Source organism: Bacillus rossius, chromosome 8, assembly GCF_032445375.1.
Source record: "Bacillus rossius redtenbacheri isolate Brsri chromosome 8, Brsri_v3, whole genome shotgun sequence".
Lineage (NCBI taxonomy): Eukaryota > Metazoa > Arthropoda > Insecta > Phasmatodea > Bacillidae > Bacillus > Bacillus rossius.
In genome coordinates, this window is record NC_086336.1 from 18297854 (window position 1) to 18320047 (window position 22194).

The window sequence follows — 22194 nt, forward strand, 5'->3', positions numbered from 1 at the left end:
GGTTGTCTTACATTTTTGTATGTCTACATAAGTTAAATTGTTTCATGTATAAATAATTAAAAACGAAAATATGAATTTGTGAATGGTATTGGAAGTTGTTGGATTTGTGTGCGGTGGGATTATTTTCACCCAATGCATAACGAAGTACATTAATAAGGTTAACATTTTATTTGAAAACAATGTAGTTGGTATTGAATGTTTTTTGTTGTATTAATATGTCTGTTATAAATGTAAAATAACTTATGTATTTTCGAAAAATTTTTTTATTAGGGTCGAAGCACTCTTCATTAGTTGAAGAGAAAACCAAGACCGTTGCGATAAAAGAGTTTATCAGTCCCATGAACTTACCTAATCAAACTTCTTCAACCTCAAATGCTGCAGGTGTATGCAAGCCAGCTACAGAAGCAAGTGGTAGTTTGAATTTGTTTACCACTGGGAAAGACGTTCTGGATGCAGAAATTTTGTGGACTTTAAAGTGTATTTGTAATAACTATTCGTACAAGTCTTGTGAGGATTCATCTCAACTTTTTGCTAGAATGTTTCCAGACAGTTTAGTCGCACGACAGTTCTCTTGCGGTGAAAAGAAAGTGGCATATTTGTGTCATTTTGGTTTGGCTCCCCATTTCCAGACACTTTTATTCAAATCTTTTCAGGACACTAGTCACTATGTCTTGCTGTTTGATGAAACACTGAATAAAAGCACCCAGCAAAAACAAATGGACATCCATATTAGATTCTGGCATACTGACAATTCAGTGAGAACACGTTATGTTACTTCAGCTTTCATTGGTCATGCCACAGCTGATAATTTACTGAAGGCGTTTTACAAATGTACAGAGAAGCTTGATTTATCAAAATTGATTCAGGTATCAATGGATGGACCATCAGTTAATTGGAAGTTTTTCAAACTGTTGCAGGAAAACATGAGAAAAGAGTTTAATTTTGAGTGCATTGATGTTGGTTCTTGTGGGCTTCACACTTTGAATAATTCATTCAAAAAGGGCGAATCTGCAAAAGAGTGGGGTATTTCATCTGTTCTGACATCTCTTTACTCTTTGTTCAAAGATGCCCCAGCACGAAGGGATGACTTTGAAAAATTATCCACAACACATAAAATGCCAGTCAAATTTTGCAGCTGCCGCTGGTTGGAAAATGTTCCATCAGCTGAACGGGCATTAGAAGTTTGGAATGATGTAACAGAGTATGTGGGAAAAGTTGAAAAAGGTGTACTTTCAAAAGTGACATGCAAGTCCTTCGGTGTTGTCGCTGGAGCAACACAAGATAACCTGATGACTGTGAAGCTCAATTTTTTTCTCTACGTGGCAAAAGTTCTAAAGCCATTTTTGGAAAAATACCAGAGTGACAAACCATTGTTACCCTTCTTCGCACAGGATGTTCTTCAACTTGTAAAAAAGTGTGTTCAACTGTACAAAGTCTTGAAACCTGCTCATTTTGATCGTATTTCTAGTGTTGAAAAATTGAGCAAGTTTGATTTTTCAAGCAAAAGTTTCCATGCTTCAGCAAGTGATGTTAGTGTAGGGTTTGTTGGAGATAAACTTCTGAAAGAGAAACTCTTTAAACAACAGGTAACTGAAAAGCAAGTAGTGGTTCTAAAGTATGAGTGCCAAAAGTTTGTTTTGACTATGTTGGAGAGTTTGATGGCTAAGTGTCCTGTAAATTATTCACTTGTGAGGAATGCAGCCTGTATTGATCCATCGCAAATGGCAAGAGATTCTGCTAGCTGTAGTCGTAAAATGAAGTGTGTTCTTACATATTTTGTACAAAAGAAAGCGATTGCAGCAGAGGATTGTGATGATATTTTAATACAGTTCAATGACTTCCTAGAGAATGTTGTTGGACCATCATCATCAGAGTTCCTGAACTATGATAGGAATGAAGGTCTTGACAGCTTCCTTAGTGGCTATTTTTTAAGAACAGCATATGGAAAGGTATGGAATGTCATTAAAATGTTTCTAATTCTCTCACATGGACAAGCATCAGTGGAAAGAGGTTTTTCCATCAACAAAGCCTTAGAAGTTGAAAATCTGAAGGAATCGTCTTATGTAGCCCGCCGCACTGTACATGACTACATCACTTACTGTGGTACCATACATGACATACCTATTACCAAAGAATTGAGGGCGTCTGCATCATCTGCCCGAATGAAATATATGCAGCATTTGGAGGAGGAACGTGCCAAGAAAATTGCTGCCAGTGCACAGGAGAAGAGAAAGGAAATGTTTGATGAAATTGAAGTTTTGAAAAAGAGGAGGGTTCTTTTGGAGAAGGAAATTGACACATCTGAAACATCAGTTAATAATCTTTCACAAAAAGCAGAAACTTCCAGAAATATTGAACTGTTTATCAAGTGCAATGCTGTTAGGAAAGAAATCTCTGTAAAGAAGCAGGAGCTGAGTGATCTCAAAACTAAAATTAGTGACTTGCAAAATCTGACTAAATAGACCTGGTTTCAAACTAATTTCATATAAAGTTATTGATTCACACTAGTGCCGTCTTATCATGGAGCTACGAACACTTTGGTGAAAACTGTTAAATGTGTAAATGTTGTATTATAATTTTTTTACTATCAAGTCGATCAACATATAAGAAAGTTTGTGTTCGCAAAGTATTTTTAAATTGGTAAGTTCAAGGCGTTTGTTTAGGCCTATTTTAAACTGCATGACTATGTATAATTAGTACTTACACCACTTGATTTCTTTGTTATATTAATACATTTTTTGCCAACGTGCAGAATATTCTTGTTTTAAAACTTGTAGATCAATGCTAAAAGGTCCTTAAAAAAACTATAATCAAGTCCTTAGAAGTCCTTAAAAGTCCTAATTTTTTAATGACCTAAGAGAGTACGAACCATGTGTTTATTTGACAAAAGCAGTTTCTGATAAGTATGTTTGTATAAGGTTCAATTATTTTGCTAAGAATATAATTTAAACTAGTGATTCTGTTCAAAAGATGTTTACGAAGACAATTTTGTTTAAGGGTCAATGAGAATTTTTGCAGTCAAACTTCTAGTAGCTATGTATGTATTCTTCCTTTTGAGCTTCAAGTGATTTTGTTATTCCATTCAAGAATAACTGTTTTACCTATTACAAATCAGAAACATAAGTATTTTTTGTATTTATATGCAGTCTTAGTAAGTATTGATTGGTTATTGCTACATAGTATTTATGTGTGTCATCAAGTAAGGGCAAACAAGAAAAAATCTTGACAAAAATAATTAGCTTTCCTAGAAAAAATTTCTATGAACTAATTTTTGCAAATCTATAGTTGAATGGATATGAATATTAGGGAAATTGTGGGTATATATTGCCCCCTATGAAAACAAAAAATACAAAAATATAATTTTCGAGTTAAATATATCTTCACTAGCATTTTATAATCCTCACTGATCTCAGAGAAGCTTAAGGCACACATTCAAGGCTAAAATTGTGGGATGAAAAATAATTAAAACGTAGACAGTATAAATATATAACACTTGGAATCGCTATAGTAAAAAAAAAAACGTTGCAAATGTAATCACTGCAACATTGCTGCAGGTAGGCATGTGTGCCCTCTGTTATTACTGTTACTTTACAGTACTGGCTCCTAAAGTGAAATATTCGTGCAAAGGACTAATTAAGCTCTGAAGAAACTACTGGTATGTTTACTATTGCATGGCCACTGCAATAAATAAATAAATAAATATATAAATAAAATGCAAAAGTTGTAGCATTTACATGTTAATATAGGCGAGTGGGCTCGTGACAGCTAATCCATCCATACACATAGGCCTAATAATTATGACGAGAATTTAAATATCAGTTAATTTGTTCATTTCGTTTACAGTAACATGTAGGTAATAAGCTAATATCTTTAACATTGTAATAGTCCGATAAATGAAATGACGAAAAAAAACCTTCTTTAAGCACAAATAATATAAACAAGGGTACTTTAATGTTATTGACACAAAAAACTGCCTAAATAACATTAATGCACCCTACCTGAATGCTGTTAAGTAAGCAATAAATTAATTTTATAACCCATTTCGTCATTACATATATCGGGATTTATTGCCTTATTTCTACTAAAAAATCACACGTTACAGTCTTGCAACTCAACATTATATTTCATTTCATACACTTAACAATATAAACTTGCACATATACGCCGTTGGTAGCTAATATTGGATTAACAAAATACAGTATTCTGCATTTAAATGCATTGCAACCAGTGATGTTTTGCTCGCACAAGGGGGCGTGGTCGTTTTTTGTTTTGACTTCAACTGTTAACAAAGCAGAGATTACACACACCTACTCCCTAACTTCTTAAGAGGCCGTGTCACAAATTTTCGCTCCTATCTATATTAATGTTATTTTAAAAGGCAGTTTTTCTCAAAGTCTATAAGAGGTAGGGGCCAGAAATTTTGCCTACTGAAAGTATACAATACATTTAACATAACCGCTTTTTTCAAATTTATTTATCATATCATATATTATTTCTGTGATGAAAATAATATTATCAATATTTTGATTTGTCCAGATACATTGAAATTTTGCTTATATTTATAATTATTTAGCAAAAACTGAAAACGCCATTGAAATGTATTGCACATTACCTTCCGATCAGTGTCTTCATGATCATGATGGGTTTATAAACCTGGGTGTAATCAAGTCTTTAACTATTACATGACAACATTTATACTTAATAATTTGGAGATATGCCTTTTCTATCCTCAGCCCCTGAGCTTTTACTATCTGGTCTGGCGACCGACCTGACACTCTTCAACCACCCCAGGGGTCTCCGATTACACATCTTATAAAAAAAAAAAAAAAAAAAGCTGTTCGTTCATTTGTTTTTGTGTTCGAGCGAAGGTTTACTTCTCCATTAGTGCCACAGAATTCACACATTTATGCCAAGGGAATATTCCGCTGATGTGACGCCATACGAATGTATTATTCGCGACCATACAACTTTTTTGTTTGTCATCGGGAAAATGACGCCGCAGTTTGATTTTTTGTGGTGATATAAAATAAATTTTCTTGGAATGTTCATTTTAAATTGAGCATTTTTAAATGTCAGCGTAGAATATGCTTATCTGCCCATTTTGTTTCTTTCCATAATAATGAGTAAAGTTAACATTGTCATAGACATTTTATTATATTCGTTTGCCGTCCAAGTACAAATGTCACACTATATCGCACGTAATTATATTTTTTTACTAATTTGTTAGTTGTCATTTTATTTAAGTTATAAATAACATTAATAAAAATTATTACTTAATATTCCAGAATAGAGATTGAGTTATTATTCATTTAATAGGGGTTTAAAATATGGTACTACATACATATTTATATTATCTTCTTGTCTTCTTTGTAACTTTACTGGAAGAATGGCATTTGGTATGTATGTTAACTCACAATGAAAATACTTCAGAAGTACTCAATTAACAGTGAACAACCTAGGGCCTATACTAATTTCATTATGTTCATGAAATATAATTGATATTACTAATAATGAACTGTATGTGTTTTGCGTAGAGATATCGTACGTACTGTATGTGGTACAGACCAACATTAGCTAAGACTCTGTAAATAAGTAATTTCAGTTAATGTGTAGAGAATATTAAAAGTTAGAAATAATGATATATATAAAACAATGCAGAGTTATCAGCATAAAAATAGAAGTTGTTTTTACGTAGCGCCTACTGGAATGTATATTTTGTGTTGAATTATGTGGTATGATTAGTATTCTCTTATTGTAAGTGTGTTTTGTTAAAATCTTATAAAACATCACTTACTGTTGAAGGATTTTCATTTTTTTTGTGATGATCTTACTTAAACAAGTTTTAATTATATTACACATGTATATTTTAAAAGCATTTTAATGTATACTTATAGAATTGTAATAGGCTTTATACGGACTCTCACGATGCATGTGAGCATCTATAATTAATAGAGACCGGAAAAATTCGCGGATTCATTCGGCGATAGGCTAGAAGTCAAATACATATACCTTTTAGATGATTTTGCTATTGGCTTACTGTTCATCTGGACGAATCTCAACCAATTATAAAACACCAACCAAAGAAGGATCGAATCACAGACAAACAAGCTGAGACGACTAACAAGTCAGCAGCAAATGAACTGCCGTTCAGTGGCGTAGCGTGCCATCTCGGCGCCTGGGGCGGGAAACCCATTTTGCCGCCCCCATTCTATAGGTGCTTAATTAAAATTAAATTTCACATGCAATGAGGTACCTTTTATTGAAGTTAAAATAGGATGAGCGGTTTTACAAGCGGATTCTACGGGCCTTATGAGCAGCGAAGTCAGAAATAACTTTGTCAAAATCAATATTAGCAGCCAATTCTTGTTCAATCGACAATATAGTCAAGTTTGATAGTCTATCGGAGTTATGTTCTTATATATTTTTAACGCCTTTTTGGTAATTATATTTAATTTTCGGAGCTCCGAAGTATATGATCAAATTATAATTTTTCGGGGGAATTGTTAAAGTATTTTTTAGTATTATTATATAGCTATTTTTATGAGTAGTAATAGGGTATGTATTTTATGATGGATGCACCGATTTGTGATGAAACGATTTTATGATATATATATATATGTATATATATATATATATATATATATATATATATATATATATATATATATATATATATATATATATATATATATATATATATATATATATAAAATGTTGTCATATAAATTTTGTGTCTTTTTAACTTGCTGCCTCCTCTCACTGTTCGCAACCTTATTAGTATTTTTTAAGCCTGCTATTAGTTTGGGTTTTAATATTTTTTTGGGTTTACCTGCGCTCGCGGTACGGGGCAATATATGAGTTTTACTGTGTCCCGGTTTGCGGAAGTTGTTTGGTTTGCCCTGGGTTAAGGTCAAACTTTACAGTACAATGCGTAGTACTAAATTCAATGAGTGCGAAAGAGAGGCATCGACACGGGCCGACGCGTGAAACAAAAGATTTTGTATGAGTAATTAACACAATAAGGAGTGCCGCTCAACTCGGCTCGCGCGCGCCGGGCGGCGCGGTGTGATGCGATGTTGCTGTTCGTATGTAAACAAACAAACGTTATAAAGAGCTCTGTCAGTGATTTCGCAGTTTTTCTTTTAAATAAATATTAAAAAATAGTTGGTGCGCAAAATTCTAGATAAAAATGGAACATTATAGTGTGTCTGACATGTAATCAATGAATCATAGATCAGATCTCAACCCGCTTCACCGGCGACCCGCCCCCACGGGCTGCCGCCCGGGGCGGGCCGCCCCCTCCGCCCCACCCACGCTACGCCACTGCTGCCGTTATTTGCCCGAGTGTACAGGGGAATGTGCAGTCTATCCTGAAGGCTGTCGAAACCGCGAATTTTTCCGGTCCCTAATCTACATCAATATTATGGCCGTTTCACAAGATCAAATATTTATTGAATTCAATCTGTTGCATTCATTGTACATGATTTTCGATATGTACATTGAATTCAATACAAATTGAAGATGTTACTCAACTAAGCTTATTCTTATTAACTTATAAGTATTTTGTTTGTTCAGTACATAAAAGTAAAAGATTCGTTATTATTTAAATAATGAGCATCTTTAAGCAATAACGTTTTCAAAATATTTACATAAACATAATGGAATATATTTTTTAAATACTTTATATCTACGATCACATCAACGGCAGTATTATGTAATGAATGAGGTAATGAAATATCTTGAAAGGATATTTTCTTCTCTGTAAAGTAAATTTGTAATGCAGCCCTCTTAATGTTAGTCTTGTGAGTTATTTCGTCTTCTAATATGCTACAGCAATGTATAAAATTAAGTTTTGTTAGTGTTTTAGTCTTGTGTAATGTTAAAGTGTAATGTGATAAATTCAATAATTTTTTTGTAAGTTCGTATTCATAAAGGTAGGCTACATATCGTATTAAGATAAATAGTATAATATTTGTAAATTTAAATTCTTTGAAACAACGTCGATAAGAGGTTCACCTACCTCTGTTAAACTGTATGATGGTGCATTGTAAAAAATTAGGTAGTCTGACTTAAGTGAGATTGTATTTAGATTGTGTGTGATGCATATGCAATATCTAAGCATATGCATTTATGTTATTATCCTTTTAAAACGTTACATGATGAATTTCGTATACTTTTTAATGTCAACTAACATTATTTATCACGGACTATTACATCCAGATAAAGAATAATTACCACATGTTTGAAGATTAATTGTATTCCGATACGTTTAAAGTATTAAAATTTTTAGATTCGACTCATACCATAGTTGTATAAGTGAGGTTTCTTGATTCTGAATCCCTGCATCCGCAATTTCCTAGTGAGCCGCCGGTCAGATTGTCATCCTCTCAGATTGTCGAGGAACCAGATACATTTTTCGTCGAGTAAACTCGAGCTGTCAACCTTCCCACTAATCCTGTGATAAGGGTATAGTAGCTTTATCACGCGCTGCGGCTACAGTTCCTTCGGTTGAAAAAGCCACTAAATCTCACTGTTAAAAGAGAGAACTTCTAGAGCAGAATATTGGAAATAAACATTTACTGACACGGCCTCTTAACTCCATGCCTTACTCGATCAAAATGTCCGAAACGTGAACGATAAAAATTAGACGTAAAAATATTGAATTTGCTGCTATAATGTACATACGTATTTGTGTGGTGGTAATTTATGTTTAATTTTGATAACATATTAAATGTACACGCGTTCATCCATTCTTTAATTATGCAGGGAAAACTATTTTTTATTTTCACCAAACTGATCACCATTTATGGCTACACGTAGCCTACCGAGGCCACTCGAATACAACTTGTTTATAATATGAACAGTGGACAATCGAGTAGCGTATTGCCGAGAAAAACTTCGATGTGATCCAGAATAGACGTTTTGTGAAAAAACTTGTAATTATATTAAAATATTTGAGATAAATGTGCATTATGTCGGCAAAATTTTTTCGTGGTACACGCGAAAACGTATCAACATTGACAAAAGTTGTGCGCTATATCCAATAAATTAATACATAACCTCACATCATTTTTCCGGGACTGAGACGGAAATTCACAATAAACGGGAATTCATTATAGGCGGGTTCACTATAAACGGTTTCTACTGTATATCAAATTAAACACACAAAACACCCAATTTACTGAAAAACAAATCATCAAGGAAAACAATGTGCAAGTTGTCCCCTGTTTTTTGATTTATAATTGTTATTTCTATTTGCATTTGTGCAACTGTCAAGTACAATCGTTATGGACTGGCGGAAATAAATCTGCCTATGTGCTTATCATAGGGAAGGGAAGTGTGTGTTCAATTGTATTACAGAATACCACCGTACTACATACAGGTACGCCGGCAGTTCATTTAGTTAAAAATATGTTTATCTTTAAGGTTCCCCTTCAATACCATCGTCCCACAGATTTTTATACAACCGTAGCCTAGGAATGCGTAGAAGTGAGGCTAGAGCCTTGTGATGATGGACTGGATAATTTCTCTAACTGATCCTAGTCAACCTGAAGCTCTATCCACTCCTAAGTGTAGGCCCGAAGCACCAGCTCACGACAAAAGTACCTACTAAATTAATAAAAGTTACTGAATATAACATATTTTAATGTTTATTTACATATTTAAATATAATATACAGGCACACGTCTAACTTCCCTTTCTTAACTTAGTTTAGGCTGGCAGGCAGCCTGGTGGGAAACGACGAAAGTCATCCCCAAAACAACCAGTACCAACCAAACCAATGTGGACAGCAATGTCCACGTGCCCCCCCCCCCCCTCCCTCATGGTAGACTCTTTTGTACTCTGTCCAACTCTTCTTCCAGATCCATCCTTCTGTTTCCTGTAACCAACCTGCACACATAATGCATAACTTTTGCACCCCGCACGAATGAGCCCAGGGTTTTCCCTATCTATGCAGGTTTTACCTGGGCCCAACTTATCTAGTTTTTGTCTAGAATAGTCAGTGAGGGAAGTTAGTCATGGTACCAATCGCAGCCATGGCTGGTCACCCTCCTAGCACATGATGTATGCTACCTCTCCTGCATGGCTAACACCCTGCATGATTAGAGCATATGGGCTTCGGCCTGAGACGCACTTAGATTCTTCCCTACCCAGACCTCTTCCGCACACTCATAGCTTTAATTTAGGTTAGGAGGAAAAAAAAATCTGTCAAGTACAAGTAAAGTTGGCATATATCATATCATTTGACACATTTTACATCTGAACTGATGTTCTGCGTACAGAAAATAACTACTATCATAATTTTATATAGATTATTTGTTTTGTAGAAAATGTATTATAATAATAATACAGAGACAAAGATAAAACATAAATTTGAAATCATTTTATCACCCAAAAGAAGTCTAAACCATGCAATAAATCACATATTTTTTCCCCTAGGTATAGTAGTTCCAATAATACCAATTCTTTTTTTGATACTTAAAATGTGATATAAATATTATATATATAAAATATAGTTACACTCATCATTGACTTAATGATCGCATAACACTGTCTTTGCTAACCTGTAACTCCTAGCATTGCTGCAGAGTCCATAGTGCAAAGATAATATTCTGACTACATCTTGGGTTTGGTTAAGCCATTTTCCTGCACATCATCGGTGAGTTAAGTATCTTAAATGTATGATTCTGTGTGTTGGTTTAAATTTGTATAATTCTGTGTGTGAATGATTAGGTTTCTGACCATTATCTTCCCATATACATGACCATTTTCTTTCCATATATATGCTCATTATTAGGGCTGATCGGTTCCCACATTTTCAGTTCGGTTCGGCTCGGCTCGGTTTTTTGTTAAAAATGTCGGTTTTCGGTTCGGTTCGGTCACTACTTCAAAATTTTTCTTTGAGCTGTCATACCAAAAAAAATTCCACTATAGTATTTGATTACTTGCAATATCTTGCAAAAGTTTAATTTCTTAGGGGAGTCACTTTCTCAGCAATATAAAAGTTATTTTCAACTACTATTTGTATTTATAAATAAGTTTATATGCTACTGAAACAACCATATGTGTGAAAAGGAACAGAACAAAACAGTTTAGAACATTAATAATTAGTATTACATTAACCTTGTTGCCAGCTTCACTTTCATTTGAGTTTAACACCTAAATCTATTTAAGACATAAGTATAAAATCAGTGAAACTTACAAGTATCACATGTAAAAAAATAATTTATAACATTCATAAAGAGAAAACCTTGGAATCACCTTCACTATCATTTCAGTCAGACCCCTAAATAAATTTAACAGAGAAGTATAAAAACAATGTATCTTCCAAATGTTACTTAATTGTGTGTAAAAGTAACAATAAAAAATCACAGCATTTATGAACATAACCCTGAATACAAATTCAGTTTTATAGCAGGCACATTCACTTTCATATCAGTCAAATCCAGAGAATCACTCAAGTATTGTATCATAGAGTATTGTCACTTTTTGTTGAGATGAGATAGGTACTGTTTGTTTTGTTCAATGAAAACAAGTTTCTCAATGGTGTCAGGATTAAGACACTCCCTACGCATTGTAACAATATTACCTGCTGCTGAAAACATTCGTTCACTAGAAACCTGGCTCGCAGGGATGCTAAGATACCGCATTGCAAGAGTTGAGAGTGCTGGGTATTTCTTTTTGTTGGTTGCCCACCACGCGCAGGGATTACCTTTCTTAATAATAGGCTCTCTTAAATAGTTTGTAACTTCATCATGTTCATGGTTTTCTTTACAAGCTACCTTAGCAGCACGTCGTAAACTATAGTCGCCGCACGGTAAGTTCATACTTTTAGGAAGCCCTGCTTCAAGCTGGGATCTATTTTCAAGGTGACTATGTATCCTTCCGCCAAATATCAACAATAACATTGCCATGTGGAAAACCATGTGACTACCACATGGCAATGTTTTGGTTGGGTAACTGTCAAATAGGGATGTAATTAATGGATAATAAAATTACACTGCAATTTTTATAATTGGTTAAATGTCAGTAGAAAATGTCATAACACCATGTTTTATAATTCAAATATTAAATATAAAAAAAATCTAAGCAAATTTTTATAGTTTAGAGTTTAAACCCAGCGTGGTGCTGTGTCTTCACATAATATCTATAAAAATTAATGTTAAGTTTTACTAAAGAAATTTTGCTGCTTCGAGATTACTACATCACAAAGTGCTATGGTTGAAAGCATGAAAATTATGTCAGTATCATTTATGAAGAATTTAACTTTAAGAAATTATTCAGTATGAGGTAGCTATGTAAACTGTTAGTTTCCTAAAGCCGTGAGTGCCAGGCACATCACTGCCATTACATCGAGAGGTCATTTGTGAATAGAAAATAACAAGTTAGGGTTAATATGTAGTTAATATGTAGTTGGGCGGTATTTGCGAAAAAAAATGTTAAAAATCCGAAAATACCTTTATTGTATGCTCTTCAACTTCCTCTTTTCATTAAAAGCGGCGGAGATAAGAAATTCCAAATACTTTAGGAGATACCGAATTTTTAAATTTCATCACAATACCAGTGCATTGATGTGGCGATTATCATTGTTTCTTGTTTACGTACGAGTATCTACTTTTTTTATTGGATAATGCTGTCACGTGATTGTTCGTGATAGGCCAGAATTCAAACGAACCAATACGTGATTATTTAGTTCATTTATTGTTTAAAACGGTGTTTAATTACCGCCTCCAACTTAGGTGAGTTTTTAACGTTTCTAATTTTAAAGTCTTATTTGTTATTTTGATATTGTTGTGCAAGTAATAAGTAACAAAAAAAAATACGTGAGTTATTACTGTGCATCCTTTGTTACGGGTTTGTTAGGTAAGGTCAGTTACATTATAAATAATTTAAAACTAAAGAATAATTAAAATTAATTCACATTATTTTTAATGTCGGCTTAGTTTGAAAGTATTAAAAATGTAACTGACCTGACCTAATCAACCATTTTATTAATTACGCATTGACGATTCGCATATTCACGAACACACGGCAAAATAACAAAAATTGCGTCGCTCGAATGGTTCCACAGGTCTTGTATTGCAAAATTAAAAAATTCGATATCTCCTAAAGTATTTGGAATTTCTTATCTCCGCCACTTTTAATGAAAAGAGGAAGTTGAAGAGCATATAATAAAGATATTTTCGGATTTTTAACATTTTTTTTTCGCAAATACCGCTCAGCTACATATTTACCCAAGTTAGTAACACTTTTCTGGCACTACGAACCGAGTCAAGTATCGGTTTAAGGTTATGGCTAACCAACATGTGTTTTGTAATTAGAGGCATTATTTTCTATCAAGCAGAATAAATTTTAAATTCTAATTCTAAGTTATACATTAAACATTTCTGTAAGTGTGTATTTTTATGTGTCTATGTGGTTTGTCTCATATAAAAACTATATCACTTAAGTATGTACAATGCAGAAAAGAAATTGTTGCCATAAAAAACTTAACTTAAGAATCTGTAATAAAATAAATATATTAAATAAATCGAAACTCAGCAATAAATTATCACTACCATCAATATTATGTTATATCCTGTAATGAAACTAATGTTTAAGAATCACATATAAACACAGCAGAGAAATTACATATCACTAAACACGTTATCCAGAACACCTGTAATTAAAATGCATACATTAGCACATTTACCCTGAGCATATATTCAAATGCTGTATTTTTTTATGGTTACAGGTGTTAACAAAAAGTCATGACAACAACCTACGTAGAGTTGAATTTCTACTCAAGTTTTTTAAAATGCATTCTAATTATTGACAATTATGTTTCCTAACCTAACCAAAATTAACCAAAATTTACCAAACCTAATTTAATGTAAATAAACCTCATTTGGGTTGGGTTAGGTTACATTATGTTGGTTGAGGATAGGTTATGTTAGGTTAGTATTTATTTATTTATTTATTCATGCACTCCGTTTAGTCCCAAATTAGGGACATGGAGCAAGTTAAATACAATTTAATACAATAGAAGTTATATAAAAATCAACAATACAATCATACAATCACATTACATATTGTTAAAATAATAAAAATTCTGTGTACATGCCCTTACATTTAATATGTTTTGCTTGTGGGACATTACCTAATATATAACCGAAAATATAAAAACGTGTCTGTTTGTAATTTGCCCGACATTCAAAACAAGAAAGCTGCGAGGAAGGTACCGTATTTACTCGTGTATAGCGCGCCCTCGTGTATAGCGCGCACCACGATTTTTGCAACTAATTCCAAAGAAAAAAAATTGAAATTTTTTTTTCCCCATAAATAAATTTTACTAACATTTTGTGGTACCTGATTATTTAAATTGATGTGTGGTGATGCGTCAGGAAAATACATAAACTCTGCTGTCTAAACGGAAGATAATGAAGCGCTATATCGTCACAACTGGTACGTGGAAGGAAGGAAGGGAGGGAGGCGTGCCGAGCTACGTTGCTAAGCTGGCGCGGAGAACTCCACTCCTCCCCGCCTCCCCCCCACCCCAAAATTTTTTTTTCCGTGTATAGCGCGCATCCTTATTTTTTTCCTTTACTTGAGGGGAAAAAAGGGCGCGCTATACACGAGTATATACGGTACTTTTACACTATTTTACAAACACGCCCCAACCTAACGGAACGTTTTCACGCACATACTTTCATAACGTGTTAATTAGTCACTCACTTTTTCACGGTCGTGACGCCCAGATCTAGAAGAAATGCTGTCATTTCTGCGACATCACCCTGTTCCAGTTGACCTGTATTCATTAACATCGTAACTCTTCGTGCCACGTTAATAATATCGTGCTGTCTCCTTCTTTACATTCATTTTAATAACCTAACAAACCGTAATAACTAACACAAAGTTACACTGTAAAAGCAATAGTTCACTACAAGTTACAATTAAAACAACCCTTTAAAATTAGAAAATTAATTAGTACACAAATACACTGGATGTTTTCGGAAAATCAGAAGTCGTTTTGAGCAAACAAGCGTTCAACATGGCTCGGGCCGACACACAGTTACGTAGGTGATTCATCCGCAATAGCTTGCAACGTCATCTGTAAACAAAATAACTTAACTTTCGTATATATTAAACAATATTACTCCAGGATCTGGAAATAAACATATGTGAAGCATTTTAAGCAATATTTATCGTTATTTCAGCTGTTCAAAATTACATACTAAGGAACTATTTCTTCAAGTGTGTAGCCAACATACCGATAAATATCGTTGCCACGCGTGTTTTAAAACTTACATATAAAATTAACAAATACAAATTATTTCAGTAAAAATACACACGTACGGAAACGTAATAGCTTGATAAATTATGTCGTCCTATTTTGTTTATTTATTTGTCAAACAAATTGCACAATAGTAAACCAAATATTCTTAGTTCCATTTTTCAACAGTTCTTCCCAAAAGTACGAACTTACCGTGCGGCGACTATATCCCAGACAGAATTTCCTTCCTGCTCATCCGAAGAAATGTCTACAGAGTACTCCAAATCATTGTTTTGGAGAGCACTGGTCTCATCCTGCAAGCCTCTTGTAACTTCACTGGTCTCTTCGTTTGTAAATAAAACACTTTTAAATCTGGGGTCAAGAACTGTGGCGTATAGGTACGTTTCCTGTTTCCTAACATCTGAAAAATGTGAATCTAGTTCTTTTAGCAGATTAGCAGCAAAGACTTTGCCTTTGGAATTTTCCTGACCCAGAAATATATTCAGTTTATCCTTCACACCATCTAGCAGGGGGATAACACATGATGATGTTGGGTACTGTTCTTTGCTTATTTCCCGAGTTGCTTCTTCAAATGGTGCCAGCACTTCAACATAACCTTCCAGAAGAGCCCAATCAGAATCTTGCAGTTTCCTTAAGTTGGTTTCTGCAGAAGCCAGTTCAGCAGTTATAGAACTTCTCAGCTTACAAAGGCGCTCAAGCATAGCATATTCAGAGTTCCAACGAGTAGGAACATCTTGAACAACTTCAAGTACGGGTTCGTTGAAAGCTTTTTGAATTGTTTGGAGTCTGCTTCTTGCTTGGCTGCTTTGGGAATAATGTCCAACAATACGACGTGCTTTCTTGAGAATTTCTTCCATACCTGTGGTGTATTTTCTGGCACTTGAAATTACTAATTGCAGTGTATGGGAAAAACAAGAAATACCTATCCATGCAGTACGAGAAACAGCGTTTACAACATTTGGCCCATTGTCAGTAACTATGTAAACAGGAATTTCTTTGTCCTCAAGATCCATGTGCCATGTGTTCACAATTTCTTTTAGCTTTTCGCATATTGCTTTTCCATCTTTTGGTCCATGGAAACACGACATTCCTAAGCACAAGCGTTGAATCTCAAAATCATCCCCCATGAAGTGACATGTTAGCAAAATAAAACTGTCCATGGACCGACTAGTCCATATGTCTGTAGTAAAAGACAATGATTTTATCTTGCCAAGGTTACTCTGTAGAACATTATTGACATCTTTCTTCAACGTGTCATATATGTTGGGTATCACACGCCGGTAGAATGTGTGGCGTGATGGAACATTGTAGCTGGGTAGAGCTTCTGCCATTATATCTCTAAATCCTTCTTCTTCAACAATTGTGAAGGGGTGCATGTTAACAGCTATCCATGTTCCAATTTTGGTGGTAAGAGCTTCACTCTTTGTGCTATCTGCAGGCCATTTTTTTTGTTTTTTGGAAATCACTTCTGCTAGAGTTTTTTGAGTGGCACTACTTTCTTCACATTTGTGTTTTTGTGCTTCTTTTACTTCCTGACTTTTTGTGAATTCAAAATGTTTGTCAGGGTGCTTTTCAAGGTGTTTAATTAATATACTAGTTGAACCATACTTGGTTTTATAGGTGTTGCCACACACTAAACATTTTGCACTGCTTATTTTATTACCTGAATCCAGCACCTTTTCGTAATACATCCACACATTTGAGCCACTGACTTTTCTCTGCAGCTCATTTCTAGGCTTCGATTCATTGTCGTCCGGTTTTGTAGGTGGAGAAACCTTGCTGATCTTATTTTGCTGTTTAAAAAGTGGAAAGATTGCCACTTTATTTCCCCAAGTGGAACAGCCGGGCGTATTGATGTTAACTTCTTTTTCTGGTTCAGTCATTGTAAAAAGAGTTACTATTATCTTACCATCCTTGCGTTTTGCTACAATTTATAACAATAAATAATAAAGAAACTACTTTCGGTCAGCTTGTACTAGTTACATTCACGAGCGTCAAAATGTAAACAAATGCAACCTGTATGGCTGTAAGAAAAGAATTCCCACCTTTGAAAAAAGTTTCCCTATTTATTTTTAAATGTTCCGTTAAACATCTGGCTGTATGGGCTATTAAACCATGAATATTAATTATCGTCATGAAAAAAAAAACTAGCAAAGCTCTTGGAAATGAGACCACTACTGGAAAACTCAATGTACAATACTGTGTACGTGTGTACGTGCGCAGACGTGGTAGACATGACTGCATGGCGCCATATTCACTAATAAAAAATTCTCATTACCTACTTGCTATTTTTTCGTGACCTTTTAACCTCTTTTACTACTTTTCGTAACTGAGGATATTTGTGGCAAACATAATTTGAATTTATGAAATGTACTGGAATAAAATTCAATAGCAATAATGTGATTAAAAGCAATATACAAATAAAAACTTCCTACTGTAGCCTCTATGCCGGGAGTTAATGGACAAGCCAACATAAACAAACGTCTTAACCAAGAAAACGTCTTAACCTACCAGTGCATTAAAGGCAGAATGAATCATAATGACCATATTTTCAAAATACACAAGTAAAGTATTCATATTTAGTATGCGGTATTTACTAGGATTTTTTTTCCGTCACGTGCGTAACATCATCATCTTTGCGGAACACGGGCGGTATTATTTTTAATTCCTTCGTCACAGATGTTCATAGTTGCCTCCAATTACCAAGACGTAGTGGCAAAAAAGAATTTTTATTTTACGAGAAATCAAATACTCTAGACTATAACGACGCAAAGCCGCAATAATCATGCGCGAATAGTAAACAAACTACATCTAAAGGGTCTGACGACATGCACATTCATTCTCCAACTGCCATTTGGAACGGAACTTGGAAGGCAACTAATCGATCCTAGCGCACGTATAGCGCATTCTGTGATGTGAAAATAGAACTGAGTGACGCCATGCGTCGTGAGCGCCCTGCAGAATACGTACGGAACTAAGCAATGCTACGAAACTTCTACCGTTTTAGCTTACGAACCGGAATTAAATAAATATTATTTTAGTAACGGAAGTGATATATCCTTTAAATAAGAAAAAACCATATATTTAAGAGAAAATAGTAGTATTCCGACAGAAACTTCCGACGTTAAACATAGGAAATAGTGAACTGTAAGAAACGCTTAGACTTTACTATCCCATGGTTAAAATGGCGAACATTAAGAGAATAGATGATTTAAACGTTTTATAGTGAAAAACTTAGCATGCGTCTTAAATGTGTTTTGATGTATTATGCAAGCGGTACGTTTCTTATCCAATATGAATGTTAAATACATTATTTGGTAGATACTTGAAGTTAGTTTTTAATGCCCTAATAAAAACCGAATCATCGGTTTTTTCTGGGAATTCGGTTCGGCTTCGGTTTTTACTAAAATGACCGAACCGAACCGAAAATTCGGTCAACCGATCAGCCCAACTCATTATCTTCCCGTAAGACATTCTGTGTTTGAATGATTAATGTCGTAAGGTAGATGAATGGTCTTTCCTTTTATTTGGTGTTATCACCTTTATATGCAATGAAATATGAAACACATATTATATTGTTCAATATATCTTCACACAACCAACTGTATGTGGCTTTGTCACGATCAACAGTTGTAAGTCAAGTGAAAGTGTTCTGACTTTATATCCAGAATTCATTGACTGCAGTCAACTATGTTAAACCCATAAAGAATCAAACTTGAGTCATTTGGTCATCGTTCAAGTTTGGAAAACGTTGGCTTGTACCATTAGATCGTGTGAAAACATTAGTTTAAAAGGAGTAATAAATAACCTTTTCATCGGAAATTTCAGTATCATTTTAAAGTAAGTTGTTTTCTTGAAGCAACGACTCTTGTTTTCATGAGTTCTGTGTACAATCTGGAACAGTGTTGTAGTCGGAATATGGCGGCCTCTGTGCTGGCGTGATTTTCAGTAAAGGATAATAAAAAGTAGTAAAAATAGTCATTATTCTAAAGACTTTTTTTCATCATGAATCATTTAGAACATTTTTATGAAATTTGAACAGTATTTTCAAACCCAACATATTTAAAAGTTTTTTTGTATGTGCAATTCCAACCAATGTTTAGTTAGCTGGGAGGTTTGGGTTGTAACAAACCGAGATAAAAATAGTTTCTCCTGTAAAAAATTATTGGTGTTTAGCATTGATTTTTTTCTTCATCTTCCTGAATGACTACAACTGTAATAATACTGTCATCAGAAAATATTTTATAGTCTTAGAAAACTCATAAAAATAGTAAAATTAATTAATGTAGATTAAAACTAATTATAAGTATTAATGATGGTATTCAAAAAACAGATTATTAATGTTAACAAGTGGAGAATCATGAAACTGGCAACAGCAGTACTCTGGTCGTACATCATTGATCTTGTGTTCTCCCTGATTATTTGTGCTGCTGCTTCTACCACGCTGGGGGTCATTTATCTTTGAATCACACCGACTGTTAAAGGTGTGTAGCCAGTGTGACGTTGCCCTAGTGTACTCTGAACGGCAACTCACCCTTCAGTTCCAGCTGCAGCCCGCACTCCTGCGCGGCTGCGTCCACATGCAGCTTGGCCGGCAGCACCTGGGAGTAGTACAGGCACACCTGGGCCGCCTCCAGGCGGTACGCGGTCCTCACGTCCTCGCGGAGGGTCTCCAGATCCCCGGCCAGCGTCTCGTCCAGCAGCGCCATCAGCGTGCCGTGCAGGGTGACAGAGTACTCGTCCAGGACTTGCTGGTGGACGAACGTGCATCTCTGCCACCACCACCTGACGCCCTGCAACAACGCACGCTTGCAGTACTGTGGTCACAACCAAGTGCAATAATTGGTGTGTTTACAAATATCTGGCGTACCCATTTCAGGGATTTACAGAACATTTTAATAAAATATTCTTACAAAATTTATAACACAAGCTTCATTTTTACATATAAGCAAAATTTAACATAATACAAAATATTACTATTATTTGCAGGGACGTGCTCATTTTTAGTAAGAAAATTAAGAATTTCTACACATGACCTAAGTAGACAGTCTCCAATTATTTATATTTGATGTTCACCTATAAACTCAAATGATGCATCAAAATCAAAATAAAATTATAAAAAGATTGCAGGAAATTAGAATTTCGTGACTTCCAACACCGTAACAATTTATTTCAGGACTTTTTCGTGACTTTCAATGTTATGTAGACACCCTGAAAAGTATAATGTGCCCAGCACTAACATCAAAAATGAAATACGTAAGTTACACACCACTACTTGGTGTTCACACTATTTTTGCTATACCAAGAGGTCATACATACATGATATGAATGATGTATGATTATATTTTTTTCAAAAGTTGTCTGCATATTTAAGCAAATTAAACCCTAGTACTCACTTATCTCTTACATGAGTACTACATTAAAGTGAACAATAGTTCCATTTCACGCCAGTATGTTAGAATGTGCATAAAAAAAGTTCATATATTTATTCTAGCTATCAAAGGATACAATATTCAAGGAAAAATTTTTGAAGAGAAATATTATAGGAAATAAGGTAAATTAAAAAATTCAACACTGATAACCTCTGGAGTTTACTAGACCAATTCTTTTCTTCATAACTATCGTTACCGTGCGGCAACATAGTGTACTTTTAATATGTAACTATATAAATAAAATTACAAATGTATTGATTCTGGAAACTTTGTGGAAAAAAAAAACATTTAAAGGGTTAGTTCTTTCAACATCATAGTTGATTTTTTTTTATCTTAAACCCTTGAAACACTAGATTTGGATTCAAGGGGTATATTCAAGACACTCTTCAGGATTCGAATGCAAGATTCGGATCTGAAAAAAAATTGAGATCTGACCCATCACTAATTTATTCTTTTTGGCAGTAGGTCCATTGTTGTACTTAAATGTATTTAATTTATATAAATAGATACTAAAATAAGATCGACTTAACTAACACGTCGAAACAAGCAATACATTTTCTTTTCTAATAGTTGCCATGAATATTTGTGTGTTGGTTCATACCGGACGAGTACTTATATTCCGAGAATTACACTTCAACGCATCGGCACGATGGCAAGGCAATGGATTTTCATTTCTGCGTACCAGCGGGCACGGCCGGGCGCGAGCGCACTCGCCCAAGGCCCCTCGGGCCAGCAGCAGGAGCAGGGGGTGCCTCACGGCCGAGTGAACTCCCTCTCCGTCCAGCACGAGACTGCCCAGCACCTCGCTCTCCGGCGGCCGGTCCTGCCCCAGCCACGGCAGCAGCCGGTCCGCCCGCAGCGGCGGCCCCGTCCAGTTGCTCTGCACAAACAGCTGCAGGCTCGCCACCCCCACCGCAGCCACTGCTAGCCTGCGAACCACACACTTTCAATCACCATCATGCTGGTTGTACTTGCAAACCTCACATCAACAAGTATCAACTTAATTAAAAGCTTCAGCAATAGAGAAATTAAAATTAAAAAATTGAGCTTTAAAAGTTAACAAAGTGGCACTACACTGCAAATAAATTACTCAAAAAATACATATTACCGTACCGTAGGCATTTAAAACTTGCAGTGCTTTCACTGACTCATCAACAGAGTTTGAGGTGTAGTTTAAAATGTGCAGATGTGGACGGTAGGGTGGATGAGGGAAGATGGAGGGGAATTGATGGTGATGAAAAGGAACATACATGATAGGGTGAGAGAGCAGTAGTGGGAACACCAGCTCTGGGTCCTAACTATGGCAAGGGGGGTGAGGTAATGATCATTGTTTGTAAACATAGCAACAAGTAGTTGGGCCACTTGTCTTGGAGGTGCAACCGGTGGTTGTTGTCTTTAAATACCATGTGGTAAGGAAGACATGTAGAGGAGAGACATCTCTGGTGATGTCACAGTTGGCGATGCTAATACTGGTTCATCTTTTCAAAG

The 22194-nt window shown here is 35.1% G+C and overlaps 1 protein-coding gene across 1 annotated transcript in view; it reads right to left on the reverse strand.

The window, feature by feature from the left end:
• Positions 1-22194, reverse strand: part of LOC134535549 (tetratricopeptide repeat protein 27) — a 186446-nt gene that overhangs the window by 127382 nt on the left and 36870 nt on the right. The window contains exons 3-4 of the mRNA XM_063374719.1: positions 21389-21635; positions 19809-20067 (exon numbers count right to left, since the gene is read on the reverse strand). Of these exons, the coding sequence (XP_063230789.1) occupies positions 19809-20067; positions 21389-21635 (506 nt within the window). The remainder of the gene's footprint in view (positions 1-19808; positions 20068-21388; positions 21636-22194) is intronic.